Source organism: Perkinsus marinus, assembly GCF_000006405.1.
Source record: "Perkinsus marinus ATCC 50983 genomic scaffold scf_1104296936966, whole genome shotgun sequence".
NCBI lineage: Eukaryota > Perkinsozoa > Perkinsida > Perkinsidae > Perkinsus > Perkinsus marinus.
In genome coordinates this window covers 37,179-52,416 of record NW_003213976.1, presented here as the reverse complement: position 1 = coordinate 52,416, position 15,238 = coordinate 37,179, and the positions used below count along the sequence as shown (strand labels likewise).

Here is a 15,238-nt window from a genome sequence, read left to right as displayed (position 1 = left end):
TTGGATAGACTAAGGTGGGGATAAGAGTAGGATGATCGAGGCTCGAGTGTATACACTCACTCTATGGTGGGGTATCCTCAAGAGCTTCATCGTTGGAAATGCCTGATTGATACCAACAGCTAGGGCACAGTCTAATCCTGATATTGTGGCTGTTGCCTCGAACCTGTCTCCATACCATTATTCACGAGGTATCATATCCCATACTCTTACCAGATGAGCTGAGATCGAGTTATATAGTAATTGATGATTCTACACACCAGGGCGAATAGACCCGAGGCGACTGAGAAGGAAACACTTGAGGCCATGATGCAATGATGATGCATGGGTATCATTACAGGCTGTTATTAGAATGAACATCACCAAGGCCTTAGAGCCCCATAGTGGTTCTAATAGGCTAACCAACCACAATGCCAAGGGATAATGGAATATGAATCGTATTATGCTTGGGTCATAGAGTGAGCTCTGACATCATACGATACACTACTGTAACGGAGGTCATCGCCCTATCACCGTTATCAAGTTCCAACATCTAGGTATTGGCAGCATAGCACCTTCAATCGGGAATACTGTCCTTGCTGGGACTAACCCTAGAAACTCTCCAATGCCACTAGGCCATATCCAACTTAAGAATGATAAACACGGCACTACTCCAAGGAGTAGGATACGAGAGAGGCTATGGCTGCTGGTGATATGCTCATGGTGTGGTATGGACTGTGGTAACGAGTCGGGACTCATCGCTCAATTAGAAGGCTAAGGGTTCATCTATATGGTCCAAGTAACGTTATAGAAAGGTAACACTTGAAGAGTATAAGAAACGATAAGGACAACATCATCATCAGCAGCAATAGTGTGATGGTGTTTATATATAATTATTACGGATGGCGAAGTCAACGACCGTGAAGACAGCTAAAACAGGAACAATATGTATTATGATGGTGATGATATTCCCTTTTTATTACCTGCTGATGCTACACTGTATTTGGCTACTGCTATCCAACTACCACTAGTGGCTTTGAATAGTGCTCCACTAAGAGCCCCAGCCCCAAGAGCATTGAATTGGTCATCTTTTCCACCACGAGCCCATGATACCAACCCATTGAATGCCACATAATACATTGCTGAGAATAGGGTATACAATAGTAGTAGTAGGCATGAGTATTACTTATGATAGCAGCTTGATTAGCCAAAGCCGGCCCTTGAGTGGACATAGCGTTCATTACTGCATTAACTCGTAGCTTAGAAGTGGCCCCACCCTTCTGTAGTCCTTTTAATACACCAAATGTACCACCAACCAACATACCTGATCATTATCATCATCATGATGATACTACTACTACACGATGGTCGCTATACCCTTACCACTGCCGTAGGATAACCCCACAGAATAGGTCATCTTATCTCCGAATTGTCTACCATAACCTTGGAGATATAGATTATCGGGTACTGACTTATGATTGATAGCCGACTAAGAAGGACATGAGTGATGTGAACAGCGGGTTAGGTAGGCCTATAAACCGTCATTACCTGTCGCTTGGCTTCATTCAATATACCAACAGACTGGACCCCTCCTGTGTTTAAATAATCGTCATGGTCACCTTTGAAGTTGGTGGTGGACATGTGATGGAAAAGTATCAATCCTGTAGGGCTGATATACATCAAACAGGGCGGCACTCCTCCTCATAAGGTCGAATCCCACCAGAAGCAGCCGGTGATTAGTATGATGAACAACAACAGGAAGGACCGTCCCCACACACTGCTACCACCAGATGGGATAGTCAGGGACGCCGAACTATGGCATGTATGATTCGATATTCATTACAAGAACTCTCGCGAAGGCTTCGAGAGCATCTTACTCGTTATGAAGAAGACTCGAAACAAGTGCCTCATATTATCAGAGTATGGCTGAGACCCCAATGGTGCCACATGGAGACGAGGCCAATAATAATAATGAACAACTACCCCTCATGTGGGACAGCCTGTATCTACTAGCCTTGGCGATAACATCAAGAGACCCTTATCATCCACAATGGAGCCAGATGCAGCAGACTGCTGCTGCCAGCAGCAGCACCATCAGCAAACTACGTGATGATGAATACATGTTACTACTACTACGGCTTCTCAGGAGTAGCTCCTGCTCAGCATTCATAGTTCAATGTGCACCTATTCTACTATAACGGATTTAACCATGGATAATATACCACGCTGGAGTAGGTCGGTGACTTCCAACGCAACACTAGAATATAATGTACCCCAACGGTCGTCGGCACCGCCGACTGCTACTACTAATACTAATTTCCCTCACGCAGTGGCTTCCTCCTCTCCTTCCTCAACGGCGGCCTTAGTCGTATTACCACCTGCTGCTGCTGTTGCTTCATCGGAAGCCTCATAAGCTGTAGTAGCATCTGATAGATGTTGTAGAGGTGTCTTATCGTATAGTTCTCACCTGGTTCGGCATTAGTCTCAGGAGTGGTATGCTCCTCCTCCTCCTTCTCCTCCCTACCCCTCTCAAAATACTTTTCTAGATCCTCATCATACTTCTTAGCCAGAGCATCCTCCCCCTTATAGCGTAATAAGGCCTCATCCTGATCATCATTTCTTAGTTTCTATCAAGGACTTAGTATTATTACAAGTTGCTCAGCAGTAACATGCTCTTTCCTTCCCTTACCCCCTCCTTTACCCCTGAGGTATGATCCTATATCGATGGTACACCCCTGTTATTACCCCTTCCTCCCAGAATTCTTCCAACCAGAGCGTCTAGTCATAGAGTCCCCTCCTCGTCCTCCTTTACCCTTCCCTCCTTTACTACCACTTCGACGTTGATTATATTGGACCATGGGAAACAACAACGAAGAGTACTGTGAAGAGTATATGGCCTCAGCCTAATACCACTCCTTCCCTACTTCATCACCGTAGTGATAGTGCCTATCACCAGTTTTTTACTCAGTTGTAATGCAAGCTGTAGGGGATAACTACGTCCAGGGATTCCAGCCGCGCACACGGTACAATTCTTCGAAATACTCGCAATAAATATCGCTTCGCTCCGCTTTATCAAAATCTCGCTACGCAAAGTTGATCGATAAGGGCTGTATTGGCTACCGCAAATCTGCTCTCAGCGCCGTAGGTTGGCAGTTCCGCAGTCACAATGGTCAAGACGGATCCTTCTATCAGCATGAAGGTAGTAACCTCTGGGGGTGTCGAAGGGTTAACCCCATGGCTCAGGGGATATGTAGCGTATCGGGTGTAGTTGAGTCCCATGTTATTATCTTAGATGCACCTGTACCAACTTGTTGGTCGGGCTGCTCCTTCCGTTAAGAACCCCAAGCCTAAGATCTTCCGTATGAAGATGTTTGCTCGTAACTCTGTTGTTGCCAAGTCCAAGTTCTGGTAGTATCCCTACCCTAATATCTACATATACTCCTCCTTTTTAGGTATTATATGAAGCGTATTACCAAGGCTAAGTTGACAGGAGGTGAGATGCTTGGTATCACTGAGTGCTTTGAGAAGCATCCTACTACCGTTAACAACTACGGTATCTGGCTTCGTTATGACTCTCGTTCTGGCACTCATAACATGTAATGCTGAGGGATGTTGTCGTATTCATTATCAAGTTGTTATTATCATTGTGTATCAGGTATAAGGAGTACCGTGATACCACTCTTACTGGTGCCGTTGGTCAGATGTATCAGGAGATGGCTGGTCGTCATCGTGCTCTTGCTTCTAATGTGCAGATCATTAAGACTGCTACTTTGAAGAATGATGAGTGCCGTCGCTCCCACATCACTCAGTATCACTCTGGTGCTAAGTTCCCTCTACCTCGTCGTATCCCTCGTACTTCCCTTAAGTATAAGAAGACCTTCCGTGCTGGTAACAGACCCAGTGTCTTCGCTCAGTAAACGGCTTAACATCTTGGGAGCCTGATGTTACTACCTGTTGACGACCATCTTGCGGCGGCAGCCTGCCTGATAGAGAATATGTGTCGTATTGAGTTGTTAGTAGTAGTAGTCCAAATTAATAGGGTTGGTGGGCTCATCTCAATTCTACTTAGTCCATTTGTCTACGGTTCTTCCCCTTGATAAGGAACTATCGTGTAGCAACGCGTGTAGTTTACCGCAGTATCCCATGAGAGCCACTTGGCCACCAATGTTAATGGTTGAGAGTTTGGTATGAGACGAGTAGTGCAGTTGAGCTAGTCTGAGTAGGGATAGTCATCTTAGTCGTTGAGACATTGTTCATAGTATATTTAATTCCGTAAAGATAAGATTTGGGGTAGCTATCAGCATTACTGTAACAGCGGCGGCCAACAAGCAGTATTTAACGACGTTATGCATCATCATCACTTGTGATGATGATCTCGCTACGCCTATAAGTGTCCTATCATCTTTGATGAGGACTCTCTAGCTTGTGATGGTGGTAGTCCATTGTAATACAGCAGTAGCAGCACTCACTCTAGTTATTCTATTCTCCTATCATGCCATCTCGTGGTGCTTCCCTCATGGCATTTAATAACTCCAATGGAGTTAAGGTGCTTGCCAGTGGTGACTCGGATGATGACGACTGGGTTACTGAGGAGGAGGAGGAGTTGGAAAAAGGTAACAGGAGGACAGCAAGGTCCAAAGGTATGAGTAGTCGTAGGAAGAGGGTTAAAGGTGAGCTGATTATGGTGATGCCTAGGGATAATTGGTCGTATATCAGATAGTAGAAGGAAACAGCAAGATGGTGATGGTGATGCCCAGAAGGAAGCTGAGATGTTCATTCACCTCATGTCTGCTATGCTTGAAGCTCAGCAGGATAGGCAGCAACAGCAGTCTAAGAGAATGGTATCTACCTACTACTACTAGCTCTCTATACTCAGATCATCGATGCAGGGACGAGTATCTGAGGTGGGTGGTGGTGGTGGCTCATCGACAACCTCCAATAACATGAGATCTTCTACTGATGATTACCCTACTTGGGATGACTCTTTTATGATGGATGATCCTTTTGATGATGACTATGATCCATTCGAGGATGAAATACTATTCGATGATGATAGTGACGAGAAGGAGGAAGAGGAAGGGAGATCTCCCAGGTGCAGCAACAACAACAACGCAGAGTCCCTTTAGTCTAGCTTGTTAGGGACTTGGTGCATTGGCCTACAATGTGGCGACTACTTGCTGGAGGCATTTCCTTTCATGGTCATTCTAATGACATAACTAAGGCTATGGAAGGGCTCCTTATCAGAGGGGAGTTGGCGATGCAGACGTGAGTAGTACGTACCACCTCTCCCACGATACCACCAACCTAGCAGATATAACTACTCTCTGTCCCTGGCATGCGCAGCAGCAGTGCAGTATCTAACTGCTGCTGCAGCAGCAACAAGTGTAGCTCCGGAATCCTACTTGATACGAGCTAACGCTATTGAAATGATTTCAGTGTAGTTATATTCGAGTTCAGCGGACTATGGTCGTTATATGTCGTGGTAGGTATCAGCTTGGATCAAGAGCAGCAGCGGTGAATATCAGGGATCAGCTCTTGGAGGGGTTTGTATTGCTAGTAGCTACATTGATCATTGTTAGCATTCATAGGTTCCCTGGTGATAGTATCAAAGAAGCTGGTATGATGTCGGACTATCTCTTTAAACGATTCACTGGTAAATCGGGAACATCATCCAGTTCGGAACTCTTCTTCCACCTCTGGAACAGAGTGATGGCATTAGGTACATGTGAGGTCCTTGATATGATGCCACAATTGCTAGGGCTACTCAAACAAGCTAGAGATGAAAAGAAGACGAAGGGTGCAAGAAGTGGTCAGCGTGATGATAGAGTCATCACCGAGGTAGAGTAATTAGCATTGCCTGGATAGGGCTATAGCGGTGCCTGCTAATGATGATAATGATGATTCGTGTTTCAGTGAATGAGTTTCTGATTTCCAGTTCTTTGTTTAGTTTCGGTATTGATATCATCCATAGTGGTAGTAGGGTTCATGATGTCCGTGTTGACTAGTATGATGAATATGATGAGTCGCTCGCTCAGTTTAGGAGCATTTCTTCGTCTTGCTCTGGTACCGTTACAGCTGGGAGTGGTCCTCATGGCCTCTCTAGCATTGGCCCTTCTTGTTAGGATTCTACCAAGACCTCAGGTATTCGTAGTTGATACGATCACACAAAGGATCATTGTAACTCAGGAGCACCGCAATGAAGGATCGACGACTATCGCATATTTCTTCCATCCTGATTGTGCCTCCGGTGGTGGGGGAGAGAGAGTCCTATGGGCAGCTATTCTCGGTCTTCTTAGAGCTAATAAAGAAGGGACTATAGTGATATATACAGATGAGAAAAGCAGTGTCAATAGGGTGAGTACTACAGGAGGACATGCGCCATATCAATGCTCGTTGTTTCTGCATGGAAAGATTCGCTCAAGGGGTAACTCGAAATCAACCTGATTTGCATCCTGATGCGAATAAATGCTAGTCTCAAGGATGGAATTATACGTTATCCGGAAATGTACGCATGGTGGCAGGTACTCCGTGGTGTGTCCGATCGTTTCGGCATCCGGTTACCCTCTGGATCATCGAAGCGTATCAGATTTGTCCACGTGCGATTCACTCGACTACTTCGCGTGGAGCCATGGCCTACCCTTACAGTCATTGGTAATAGTAAGATCCCAGTACGAACCTGCATTATTGTATGTCGGTTCATCAGTAACATCAGCTTAGACTCCCCTCTCTTTAGGTCAGTCATTGGGTGCTGCTTTGGTCGCAATGACAGGTTTTGTCAACGAGAAACCGAAGCGCATATTCGTGGATACCGTTGGCCAGGTATACCATCATACTCAGCTATCTACACAAGCCATTCTAAATCTCAGGCCTTCATATTCCCTTTTGTCCGGCTCGCATGTGGTTCAGATGTCCGGATTGCCGCTTATGTTCATTATCCCACGATGAGCTATGACATGCTTGCCCGAGTCACTAGCGGAACTGCAATGTAATACATTGGATGTCCATCTTGTAGCAAGGGTCAGTCTCCAGGTACAATAACTCCTCCGCTGTGGCGTCATCGCCTCTTCTAACAAAACTGAAGTCCTTCTATTATCGGGCATTCCTCAAGGTTTATGGATTCGCCGGCCGTTTCGCTGATGTTGTGCTCACCAACTCGACATGGACTGGTAACACTTTGGTAAACACCATCGATCCATCCTTGGCATCCATCAGATTCTCGCATAAAAGCAATCTGGCAAGTGCCAACGACTGTTATATACCCTCCAGCTGACCTTAGACGAGGTAGCGGAGAGGGCCCTAGACGTGGGTCGGATCTGAGACCCAACCTAGTCGTATCCTTGAGCCAGTTCAGACGGGAAAAGAACCAATCACTTCAACTGGAAACATTTGCAAAGGTCAGGGGCATCCATTCATACCATTGGACCTATTATAGTAGGTATTGGCACGAGTTCCTTCGGCTAGAATGACTATGATGGGTGCTGTACGACCAAATGTTATTGATGACCAGATTTTGTTGCAAGAGTTGAAAAGCAAGGCTGTGAAGTAACGTGTCCTCCTCACTAATTCACCTTTGATAGTTCGATGTATCAGACTCGGCATCGAGGATAATGTAGCATTCAAGCTTAATGCTCCGTGGCCAGAGGTCCTCGCCGAACTGAACCGAGCACGAGTAGGGCTGCTGTGTAAATAACTCAGTTAACTCTCCTTTTGGAAGGTTGCGATACATACGATGAAGGATGAGCATTTCGGGATTGCTCTGCTCGAGTTCATGTCAGCTGGATGTGTCGTGGTGGCGAACAATTCGGGAGGCCCGAGAGATGACATTATTGGAACGGGCACTGATGCTGTTGGCTTCCTGTCTGACGATTCTGTGAGTGCACACCGAGAGATGTCGCGATTTATCCATCATGTTCAGGAGGACTATGCAGCTTCTATTGTGGAGGTCTTGACTGGATGGTCCAGTCAGAAAATAACGTCCCTGAGAGACAAGGCTGCGAAGAAGCTAGATTCATTCAATAATGATGCTGAGTTTGGTGATGTTTTTGCATCCAAGTTGAGCGGGATTATGAACTGAAGTTTTTAGGAGGATGATTTCTGTTGTGTTCTAAAGTCCTTGATCTAATCGACGCCCACTCATTGTAACGATATCCATGAAAACCTTCGAACACCAATTCCTTTCGACCTGCTTCAGCTGCCAGCAGCTGCAGCGTCTCTGGCACCAGGGGGAGAATTGTTTGCGCCCCACACATGTGTTGCTATCGATCGGATGTCGAAGCAGGATCCCACTCAAATGCGGCGTAGATTATTGAGATTTCCACGTATATACCGCCAATCTCAATCCTTCCTATTCTCAAATCCAAAACTCGCTCCTACACCTAACGCCACTCACATGCGTGAAGTAAACTTAAGCCGCTATATAACACAACACACATTTATACCTTTGACCACAAGGGTTACATCATCTGAGTAAATACTGTACGGCACGTCGCAGATTCAATTTCAGATACATGTTAACCGCTCAGCAATACCCACACCCCAGTCCCATAGGGGATGGATCATCGAAGTCGAGTACATGACTGTACTGACTACACCTCCATTAGGGTGGGGTATACATCTCCTCATCACGGTTTAGGGTTTTGTCAAGAGTACTCTTGTGAACGAAAGGAAATCACTACATAAGTGATCCTGTTCGAGTACAGTCGACATACTCTCTTATCATGGAGAACCCTTGCGTCCATCTGATCTGTAGAGAGTGCGGTATCACACGATATCACAATTCTTGCTGTCCCTCTTGGCTTAACCTACAACAACATTAAAGAGCTCAGAACCACAGGTATCGGCTCATGATTGCGTCTCGTTCGATCAAACGCTCACGAGTCGCGATTACGGGAAAGATCGCGTACAACAGTGTCAATGGCGCTCAAGCGAACCGGAGATCCATTGCTGCATGTGATTCTATCTCCTTTTACACAGGTATATCCATGATCCCCAATCTCTCGCCACCTTGTTCCGCGCTCAGAGCTTCGACACATGGAATACCCTCGAGTCTAGTCAATGTGTCTTATTCATATTATTGGATCAAAGAATGACAGCGACTGTCATGCACGGACCCACATTTTGGTCGCGTACGGCACGCGACCTTTAGTCCCAGTAGTATCATCAATATAAGGGGTACGCGGCGTACCTCTTATATTGTTGATACTAGTGGATACTATGTGTACAAAGCCGTTCAGAACTCTAGCAGGTTTGTTCTCCCTCAGTGGTTGAAGATAGTCAAAGTTGGTTCAAAATTTCTCGAGACAGAGAGAAACTGCTTCCCATTGATTCTATCAAGTGTGGTAGCTAGGGAGTCATTCCCACACTCAATCTGACCTTTCAATCTCATCCTCAATCTGTGCATTGGACCTATATCTCGAGTTCGAAACTTAGTGCAGATTAAAGCTTCAAAACCTTCATATTCACACATAGGTATGTCCAAACATTCCTTACATTCTCTCCCCCCAAAGCTTCGTGCTAAACTGTCTATATACTCAAGAACGCAACAGCAATTCAATTCCACATAGGTCTGACAGTCTACCAATCATGCGTTCGCTAAATAGCTGAAGAAACGCAGAAGGTACGTCATACTTTCTAGTATACAACTGAGAGGGGAGCTTTTCGAGCGTCCAGCACTATCCGACAATGCATATAATCAGGTACAACACTGCTACGATGAGTAGACACTCGTTCACACGCATCGTCTCGGTCAGAATAAATACCAATTATAACACCAAAGCGGACCAGTAGCCTGAAGGAGAGTACAGCGAGTAATACGGCGAATATTCTACTTCGCTCGAACGCCATGTATTGAGCTCAACGTTAGGCACTCTGGAAGGGGTAGACAGGACCACCGGTGTACTCCACAGCCTGGTGCCATGGTACCTGGGATTAATACAACCCGCCACAGTCGACCTGTTCACTCTTACCCTCTGATGTCTAGTCCTACCATCATGTAGTAAATGGACGTCAAACCCTCGAGGAGTCTTACTTATACTGGCTAGGTCAGAATCAGGTGCTAAACAGAAGATCATGCACAGTATAAACAACTTGCCGATACGTACATTCCACATCAGCTATCTCATCCAAGTTGGCAAGGGTTTGACGAATCTCATCCCTCAACATATAAATGTTCGGCTGAGTCATGAAACGTACTGCTTTACCTGATAATGACCTCAAAGATTACACGGGCTCGTATATAGATAGAACCTACATGTACACTTTGGGAAGATGTCGCGGAGTTCCATGACGGCAGTTCGCTCAGCGAATCCATCCCCTATAGATACAATACCTGTACCGTACGAATGATCTTTATGTAATATAGCAAGAAACTCACAGTCAAAGTCCGTATTATAAGCACACGCCATCTCTTGGAATTTGATAGTCTTCCACGAGCTGGCCATACAAGTAGCTTTCTGGGCTGATAGCTGCCAAGAACCAAATAAAGCAAAAATCAGGAAGTACCTCAACATACGTTATCAGGCAGCTGTGGCCTTGCAGATACACATGGAATCGCTTCTAGAACAGGTATGAGACGTGGCAGGTAGTGCTTGGCCGTAAATGGTATCCAATTTGCTGATGAATTGGTAACAATGGCTGTAGAACCTGAAGAAGCTCACATGATCACTGCAGGGCCAATAGGAAACCTCACCCAAGTCACAGCATTTCTGGAGCAGATCAAGAGCGTAATCTTCGATGACAGATAGATCTCTGCGGACCGAACTTGGCAACTTAACACCTGTCATACATCAAATACCAAGACGGCATAATTGCTGATTTGCTACTTCCCCCTTGTCTAGCGACAATTTGCTCCATTTGAGCGATAGAGTTGGTCAAGTACTTACATCCACCTGGAACAGACACGTGCGGACTCCTCATTCAAGCTTCAGTTATAGTACGAAGCCAAGTCGTAGGGAGGATAGTATCATCCCAGTCAATGAAGAAGAGCAGCTGTCGGCCGCGACCTGCACGGAAGTACAAGATAGAGGCAGGGTAAAGACTGCTCACCAGCGCTGATGTCACCTGCAGAGATCCTCGGGGAGAGCTGTGGACCTGGCAAAGAGACCAGTAGACCTCACAAGGGTCGCAACGGAACCTCACTCGAACTGCTCCGGAGCATCGAAGAAAAGTGAGAGGCGATCTCAGTGTCATCGTTAGCATCCGGACCGAGTATCTGCTAGAAAGGTGGTCACAGTTACGAATGAGGAACAGATTGATGTACCTTTACTCCTGTTATGTATGCCTCGGGAAGATAATCAGAGGGCGAAATAGGTACACGGTTAGTTGAGGTTGGACCTTGTTCAGGAGTAGAAGCAGCAGTATTACTGCCGGACTTCTTAGAAGAAGCAGTTACTGAAATACTCAATGGGCCAAACATAGCTACTAGAAAAGGTTGGAGTAAGATACTGATGCGAAGTGTGTGCAACAACCTACAAGACGAATCCGTTTCAAGATGCGCATGTAAAAAGCGCTCGCCCGTGTAGACGGAGCGCGCCACGGAGTCTTCGGGGGGTGGGTTGCACAGGTGATGTTACTGTTGACTGGCATCAAGGGTACTGCAAGCGTTGGCTTAACAGTGTGAGGTGGAGACCTGGAGATGGGTAAGTAGTGTTCAAGGGTGTGTTATGTCCTTTTACCCTTGTACTCAACAACGTAATCCTGATCTCCTCAATTTAGCTCTTGTTCAGGATCGGACAACGACGTAGATGACCCCTATGCGGTTCCTTGAATTGTATAACACACGGGTCTAGCACATAATGCTCATTATAGATAACTCGAAGCTATGTTATACGCTATCATCGGTGTTATGGATAGTAAGATCTTCTAATACGCGTATCACATGATAGTATAACTCGACACTTGGACAGCAACATCCTGTCTGCAGGTAATATCCATATCTACTAGTATATCTTTCATTCATCTATCTCAGATCACTAGAGGGTAATACTCTACAGTCTGGGGTTCACAACGAGTGATGTGATGATCACTCTCCGAGAGTTGTAGACCTTAGTGAGGTATAGGGGCTGCCACCCTACAAGTATCATCTAGTACGACGCTGTCCTTAGCCGAATCAACTCAATGCTTAATGGTTAGCCGAGCTCAAGGGTTGTTGAAACAGTCACATTCACTACCTTGCGGCGTATCACTGGTGAGGTTATTACTCTTCGTGTGATAGGCCCCCTACCGAGGATCCTCATCTCTATTCGGGATATGACCTTTATTAGTGTCTGCCACATTCTTACCCTTCCTAATCACGACTTAATATCGATGATAACACGGATCATCATCATCCTTTCCTGCTTTCATAAGTCCTTAACTGCGGTGGCCAGCTTGAGGTATTCGTCTCTAACGTTTCCGTATCGAGTATAGTCATCATCCTCATGAGTCTTTGTGCTCTTTAGTATTCTATTATTACTTGAGTTGTTGTCGTGGTTGTTGTTGTTTGCCGCAATCCAGGCAGACATAGGTTTGTGATGGTGGTGGCTGATGTATTCCCTCATGATCCACAGTTGTTCGATCTGATTTCTCTCATTTCTGGTAACAACATACGAATATGATGAACTCCCTTCCTACACCGATGCCTGTGGATTTATCTGATATGGATAAGTTACGGAGTAAAGAAGAATCCAGTAGTGAAGCCACCACCACCACCCAGGAAGTTGTTCCTAAGGTGGGTCTTAAAGCGCGGCTTACGAGTCTGTACTGATCGTGATGATTAGGAGTGTTCCAATTGTGGTAAGATTCCCGGGAATCCTTTACGGTGCGGTATCTGTAAGAAAGTGGTATACTGCGATCGGAATTGTCAAAAGGAGGACTGGCGATTCCATAAACGTATATGTAAGAAGCCTAAAGCCAAGAAGGAGGAGGAGGACGAGAAGAAGTCAAGACATGAACAAGCTGCTGAGAGAGCTGCTGCTGCCAAACGTAGGGGGTTCTTAGGGAGTATTCATAGTGATGTGTGTGTAGGGGCTGCTGAACCATTCCGATCAAAGAAGGATGATGATGTGGTAGTAGAGGATGAGAAGCTCAATTGGTAATAGAGATCACCACCACCCTAGTATTATGAGTACAGTAGTGTTATCATGTTGTCAGGTATCGTCATCGGGAATGGATACCAGAGAAGAAAGAAGAGTTTAAACCACATGAGATAGTACCCCAACAGGAAGCTAGTAGTCCAGAGAGGATACAAGTAACCGAGTCTGGTGATGGTGGTCATGCTGGCAAGAGTGTTTGGAACACAGCTGATACGTAAGAAGGATGATGATGACAATTGGTGTCTATGGTAAGTTTAGGTACGAAGAACGGAATACTACCGAATGGGCTAATGATTGGCTTAAACAGAATATCCCTGGTAACGGTCGGGGTATTTGTTAATAGGAGGTGTCTATGTTCATACAGGCTCTACCTTTGATACTGCCGAGGACCTCTCCCTTGTCGTTGATTCGATCGATAACTTGGAGGGGGATGCCGCCATTCCAATTGTTAGAGGTACGGGAGTATCGTGATGTCATTATGATGTGATAGGATACTGTCTTCAGGAACAGCACGGTATGTATATGATTACAAGTTCAAGTTGAGTACTAATGTTACATTCAAGGGTGAGTCCTTAGTAGTATACTACTATTATCATCCTTGAGTAGGTATTCAACTGAATGCTGATGTGAAGGTTGGTGACTTCGCCAACGATATGGAGCCCTACACCTTCCATGTGAATGTTAAAGATCCCAAGGAGAGTGTCGATAGAGATACCATTACCGCTGCTCGATCAATCATAATTAAGTCCATCGTCCCCCAGTTGAACTCCAAATTGGATCAATTCGTGACCGAGTACCATACTCTCTAAGCCTTATAGCTGACAACAAAATACTCGTGTATAACAAAGATTTAGAACAATAGCCACTGTCGTGTACAGAGAACTATTAGATACCACACCTTGTCTCTATCACGGCTTATTATTGTGTTATTACTACCTTCAGGGGGGTTGGGTGGATACCTGTAACTTGAACTAATCACTTCTTAATACAATACAGTCTGTGCACCATGTTGAGTGTCGGATAAGTACTCACAAGATAGTAACTATGATATTAGATAATAAGGAACTACCTCTATCACGGAACTCAGTGATATATATCATCCATCCTGTGTACTATATGGAGTGATTTCGGTACAGGTCTCTACATGGTATATGTGCATCTCGAAGGGTGATGGAATATTGTATTTGTACTAGAATGTTGGTAGAGAGGATGAATATACAGAGTCCTTACCATCCGACTTGGAGGACAGGTATCATGGTGAGCATGATGACTCTGAGCAGGAGTGGATGCCTCCAGTCTTTCCAACATCATGAACACCCTTGTGATATGTCAACTGTCTTGTTATTATTCATATTCTAATCCACAGGGAATGGATGCCAGACCATGTGAATATAGCCCGATATTACATCATGCCGAATATGGAGTACACAATACGTTATACAATGTATTGGAAACATACATCAGGATATGAATAAATTAATGATACCTAGATCTATTGTTCAATCTAGTAGGATGATGTTCGTTGTTGCTATCATCATGAGTATGACGATGATGATGATCAGCGACTGCTGAGACCTTTACGGCTACAAGAGATGATGTTCTACCTACAATGATGATGATGATGATCTATTACTACCATACACACCTTTAGTAGTAATGATATATTACCCGATGTCTCATCTGGTATACTCCATCGTGCCGATAGAGCATGTGAAGTGGCATGTATCCATAAGCTGGTACGGAGATGCTTCTTCATACCTAACGTCATGATGATGTCGGTATATCGATGTCATCATCCTCTTACATGGTGAACGTAATAAGCAGAGTAGGCCAGGTAATGGTAGTGTTGTTGATACTGAGTCCCGCCAGGTTGGATTGGCTATAGCTATATTATCCACCACACCAGGACGATAAGGTAGTCTAACCTGTCTTATCAACCACATATAGCTATAGTGGGTATGATACTAACCCACCTCAACCACTGCTGCATCAGCAGCTGCACAATCGATAGCTTTAATCTCTAATGCTGGGATATTGGTATCAGAGGGTGACGTTATGGATACATTAGCCTCGACTGATGATGATGATGATGCTGCACCTTGGGCTATATCACTTTTGCTTCCTATAAGAATCGATGATAGGAATATGGATGATGAGTTACCAACCTAGATAGGGGCTAAGAGTAAGCTCCT

At 45.1% G+C, this 15,238-nt stretch overlaps 8 protein-coding genes across 9 annotated transcripts in view; 3 read left to right on the top strand and 5 right to left on the bottom strand.

Moving 5' to 3' along the window:
* Pmar_PMAR018759 (hypothetical protein) overlaps positions 1–305 on the bottom strand; it is a gene marked incomplete at both ends in the record, with an annotated part of 1,213 nt that extends 908 nt beyond the window's left edge. The window contains one exon of the mRNA XM_002783566.1: positions 211–305. Within this exon, the coding sequence (XP_002783612.1) occupies positions 211–305 (95 nt within the window). The remainder of the gene's footprint in view (positions 1–210) is intronic.
* A 554-nt stretch (positions 306–859) lies between these two features.
* Positions 860–1,617, bottom strand: Pmar_PMAR018758 (conserved hypothetical protein; the record flags this gene model as incomplete). The annotated part of the gene is made up of 5 exons (XM_002783565.1): positions 860–906; positions 960–1,118; positions 1,163–1,300; positions 1,360–1,465; positions 1,525–1,617. 5 exons carry the CDS (start codon positions 1,615–1,617, stop codon positions 860–862), a joined length of 543 nt encoding a protein of 180 aa, XP_002783611.1.
* A 622-nt stretch (positions 1,618–2,239) lies between these two features.
* Pmar_PMAR018757 (hypothetical protein) lies at positions 2,240–2,857 on the bottom strand. Its single transcript, XM_002783564.1, has 4 exons — positions 2,722–2,857; positions 2,628–2,679; positions 2,444–2,582; positions 2,240–2,402 (listed from the first exon to the last, which is right to left on the bottom strand). Exons 1-4 carry the CDS (start codon positions 2,832–2,834, stop codon positions 2,299–2,301), a joined length of 408 nt encoding a protein of 135 aa, XP_002783610.1. The 5' UTR covers positions 2,835–2,857; the 3' UTR covers positions 2,240–2,298.
* A 262-nt stretch (positions 2,858–3,119) lies between these two features.
* Positions 3,120–3,966, top strand: Pmar_PMAR018756 (60S ribosomal protein L18A-2, putative). Its single transcript, XM_002783563.1, has 4 exons — positions 3,120–3,175; positions 3,269–3,384; positions 3,429–3,572; positions 3,632–3,966. Exons 1-4 carry the CDS (start codon positions 3,143–3,145, stop codon positions 3,891–3,893), a joined length of 555 nt encoding a protein of 184 aa, XP_002783609.1. The 5' UTR covers positions 3,120–3,142; the 3' UTR covers positions 3,894–3,966.
* Positions 3,967–4,468: 502 nt separating this feature from the next.
* Pmar_PMAR018755 (glycosyl transferase, putative) lies at positions 4,469–8,050 on the top strand (the record flags this gene model as incomplete). Its single annotated transcript, XM_002783562.1, has 17 exons — positions 4,469–4,646; positions 4,693–4,817; positions 4,866–5,068; positions 5,116–5,241; positions 5,463–5,629; positions 5,696–5,819; positions 6,012–6,093; positions 6,118–6,330; positions 6,498–6,627; positions 6,710–6,795; positions 6,843–6,961; positions 7,006–7,142; positions 7,189–7,370; positions 7,412–7,518; positions 7,567–7,645; positions 7,691–7,846; positions 7,892–8,050. The coding sequence occupies 17 exons, from the start codon at positions 4,469–4,471 to the stop codon at positions 8,048–8,050; spliced, it is 2,373 nt and encodes a 790-aa protein (XP_002783608.1).
* Positions 8,051–9,834: 1,784 nt separating this feature from the next.
* Positions 9,835–11,389, bottom strand: Pmar_PMAR018754 (conserved hypothetical protein; the record flags this gene model as incomplete). Its single annotated transcript, XM_002783561.1, has 12 exons — positions 9,835–9,897; positions 9,942–10,030; positions 10,077–10,175; positions 10,226–10,303; positions 10,349–10,439; positions 10,487–10,617; positions 10,664–10,750; positions 10,797–10,862; positions 10,911–10,976; positions 11,020–11,064; positions 11,113–11,185; positions 11,234–11,389. The coding sequence occupies 12 exons, from the start codon at positions 11,387–11,389 to the stop codon at positions 9,835–9,837; spliced, it is 1,044 nt and encodes a 347-aa protein (XP_002783607.1).
* Positions 11,390–12,519: 1,130 nt separating this feature from the next.
* On the top strand, positions 12,520–13,919 carry Pmar_PMAR018753 (conserved hypothetical protein). Its single transcript, XM_002783560.1, has 8 exons — positions 12,520–12,682; positions 12,732–12,936; positions 12,979–13,045; positions 13,105–13,260; positions 13,305–13,363; positions 13,411–13,500; positions 13,551–13,610; positions 13,653–13,919. Exons 1-8 carry the CDS (start codon positions 12,566–12,568, stop codon positions 13,853–13,855), a joined length of 957 nt encoding a protein of 318 aa, XP_002783606.1. The 5' UTR covers positions 12,520–12,565; the 3' UTR covers positions 13,856–13,919.
* Positions 13,920–14,517: 598 nt separating this feature from the next.
* Pmar_PMAR018751 (hypothetical protein) overlaps positions 14,518–15,238 on the bottom strand; it is a 6,806-nt gene continuing 6,085 nt past the window's right edge. The window contains exons 6-9 of one of the 2 annotated variants that reach the window (XM_002783558.1): positions 15,020–15,168; positions 14,851–14,971; positions 14,715–14,804; positions 14,518–14,650 (exon numbers count right to left, since the gene is read on the bottom strand). In XM_002783558.1, coding sequence (XP_002783604.1) covers positions 14,523–14,650; positions 14,715–14,804; positions 14,851–14,971; positions 15,020–15,168 — 488 coding nt within the window. In that variant the 3' untranslated portion in view covers positions 14,518–14,522. The remainder of the gene's footprint in view (positions 14,651–14,714; positions 14,805–14,850; positions 14,972–15,019; positions 15,169–15,238) is intronic. The other variant, XM_002783557.1, reaches the window with a different exon arrangement.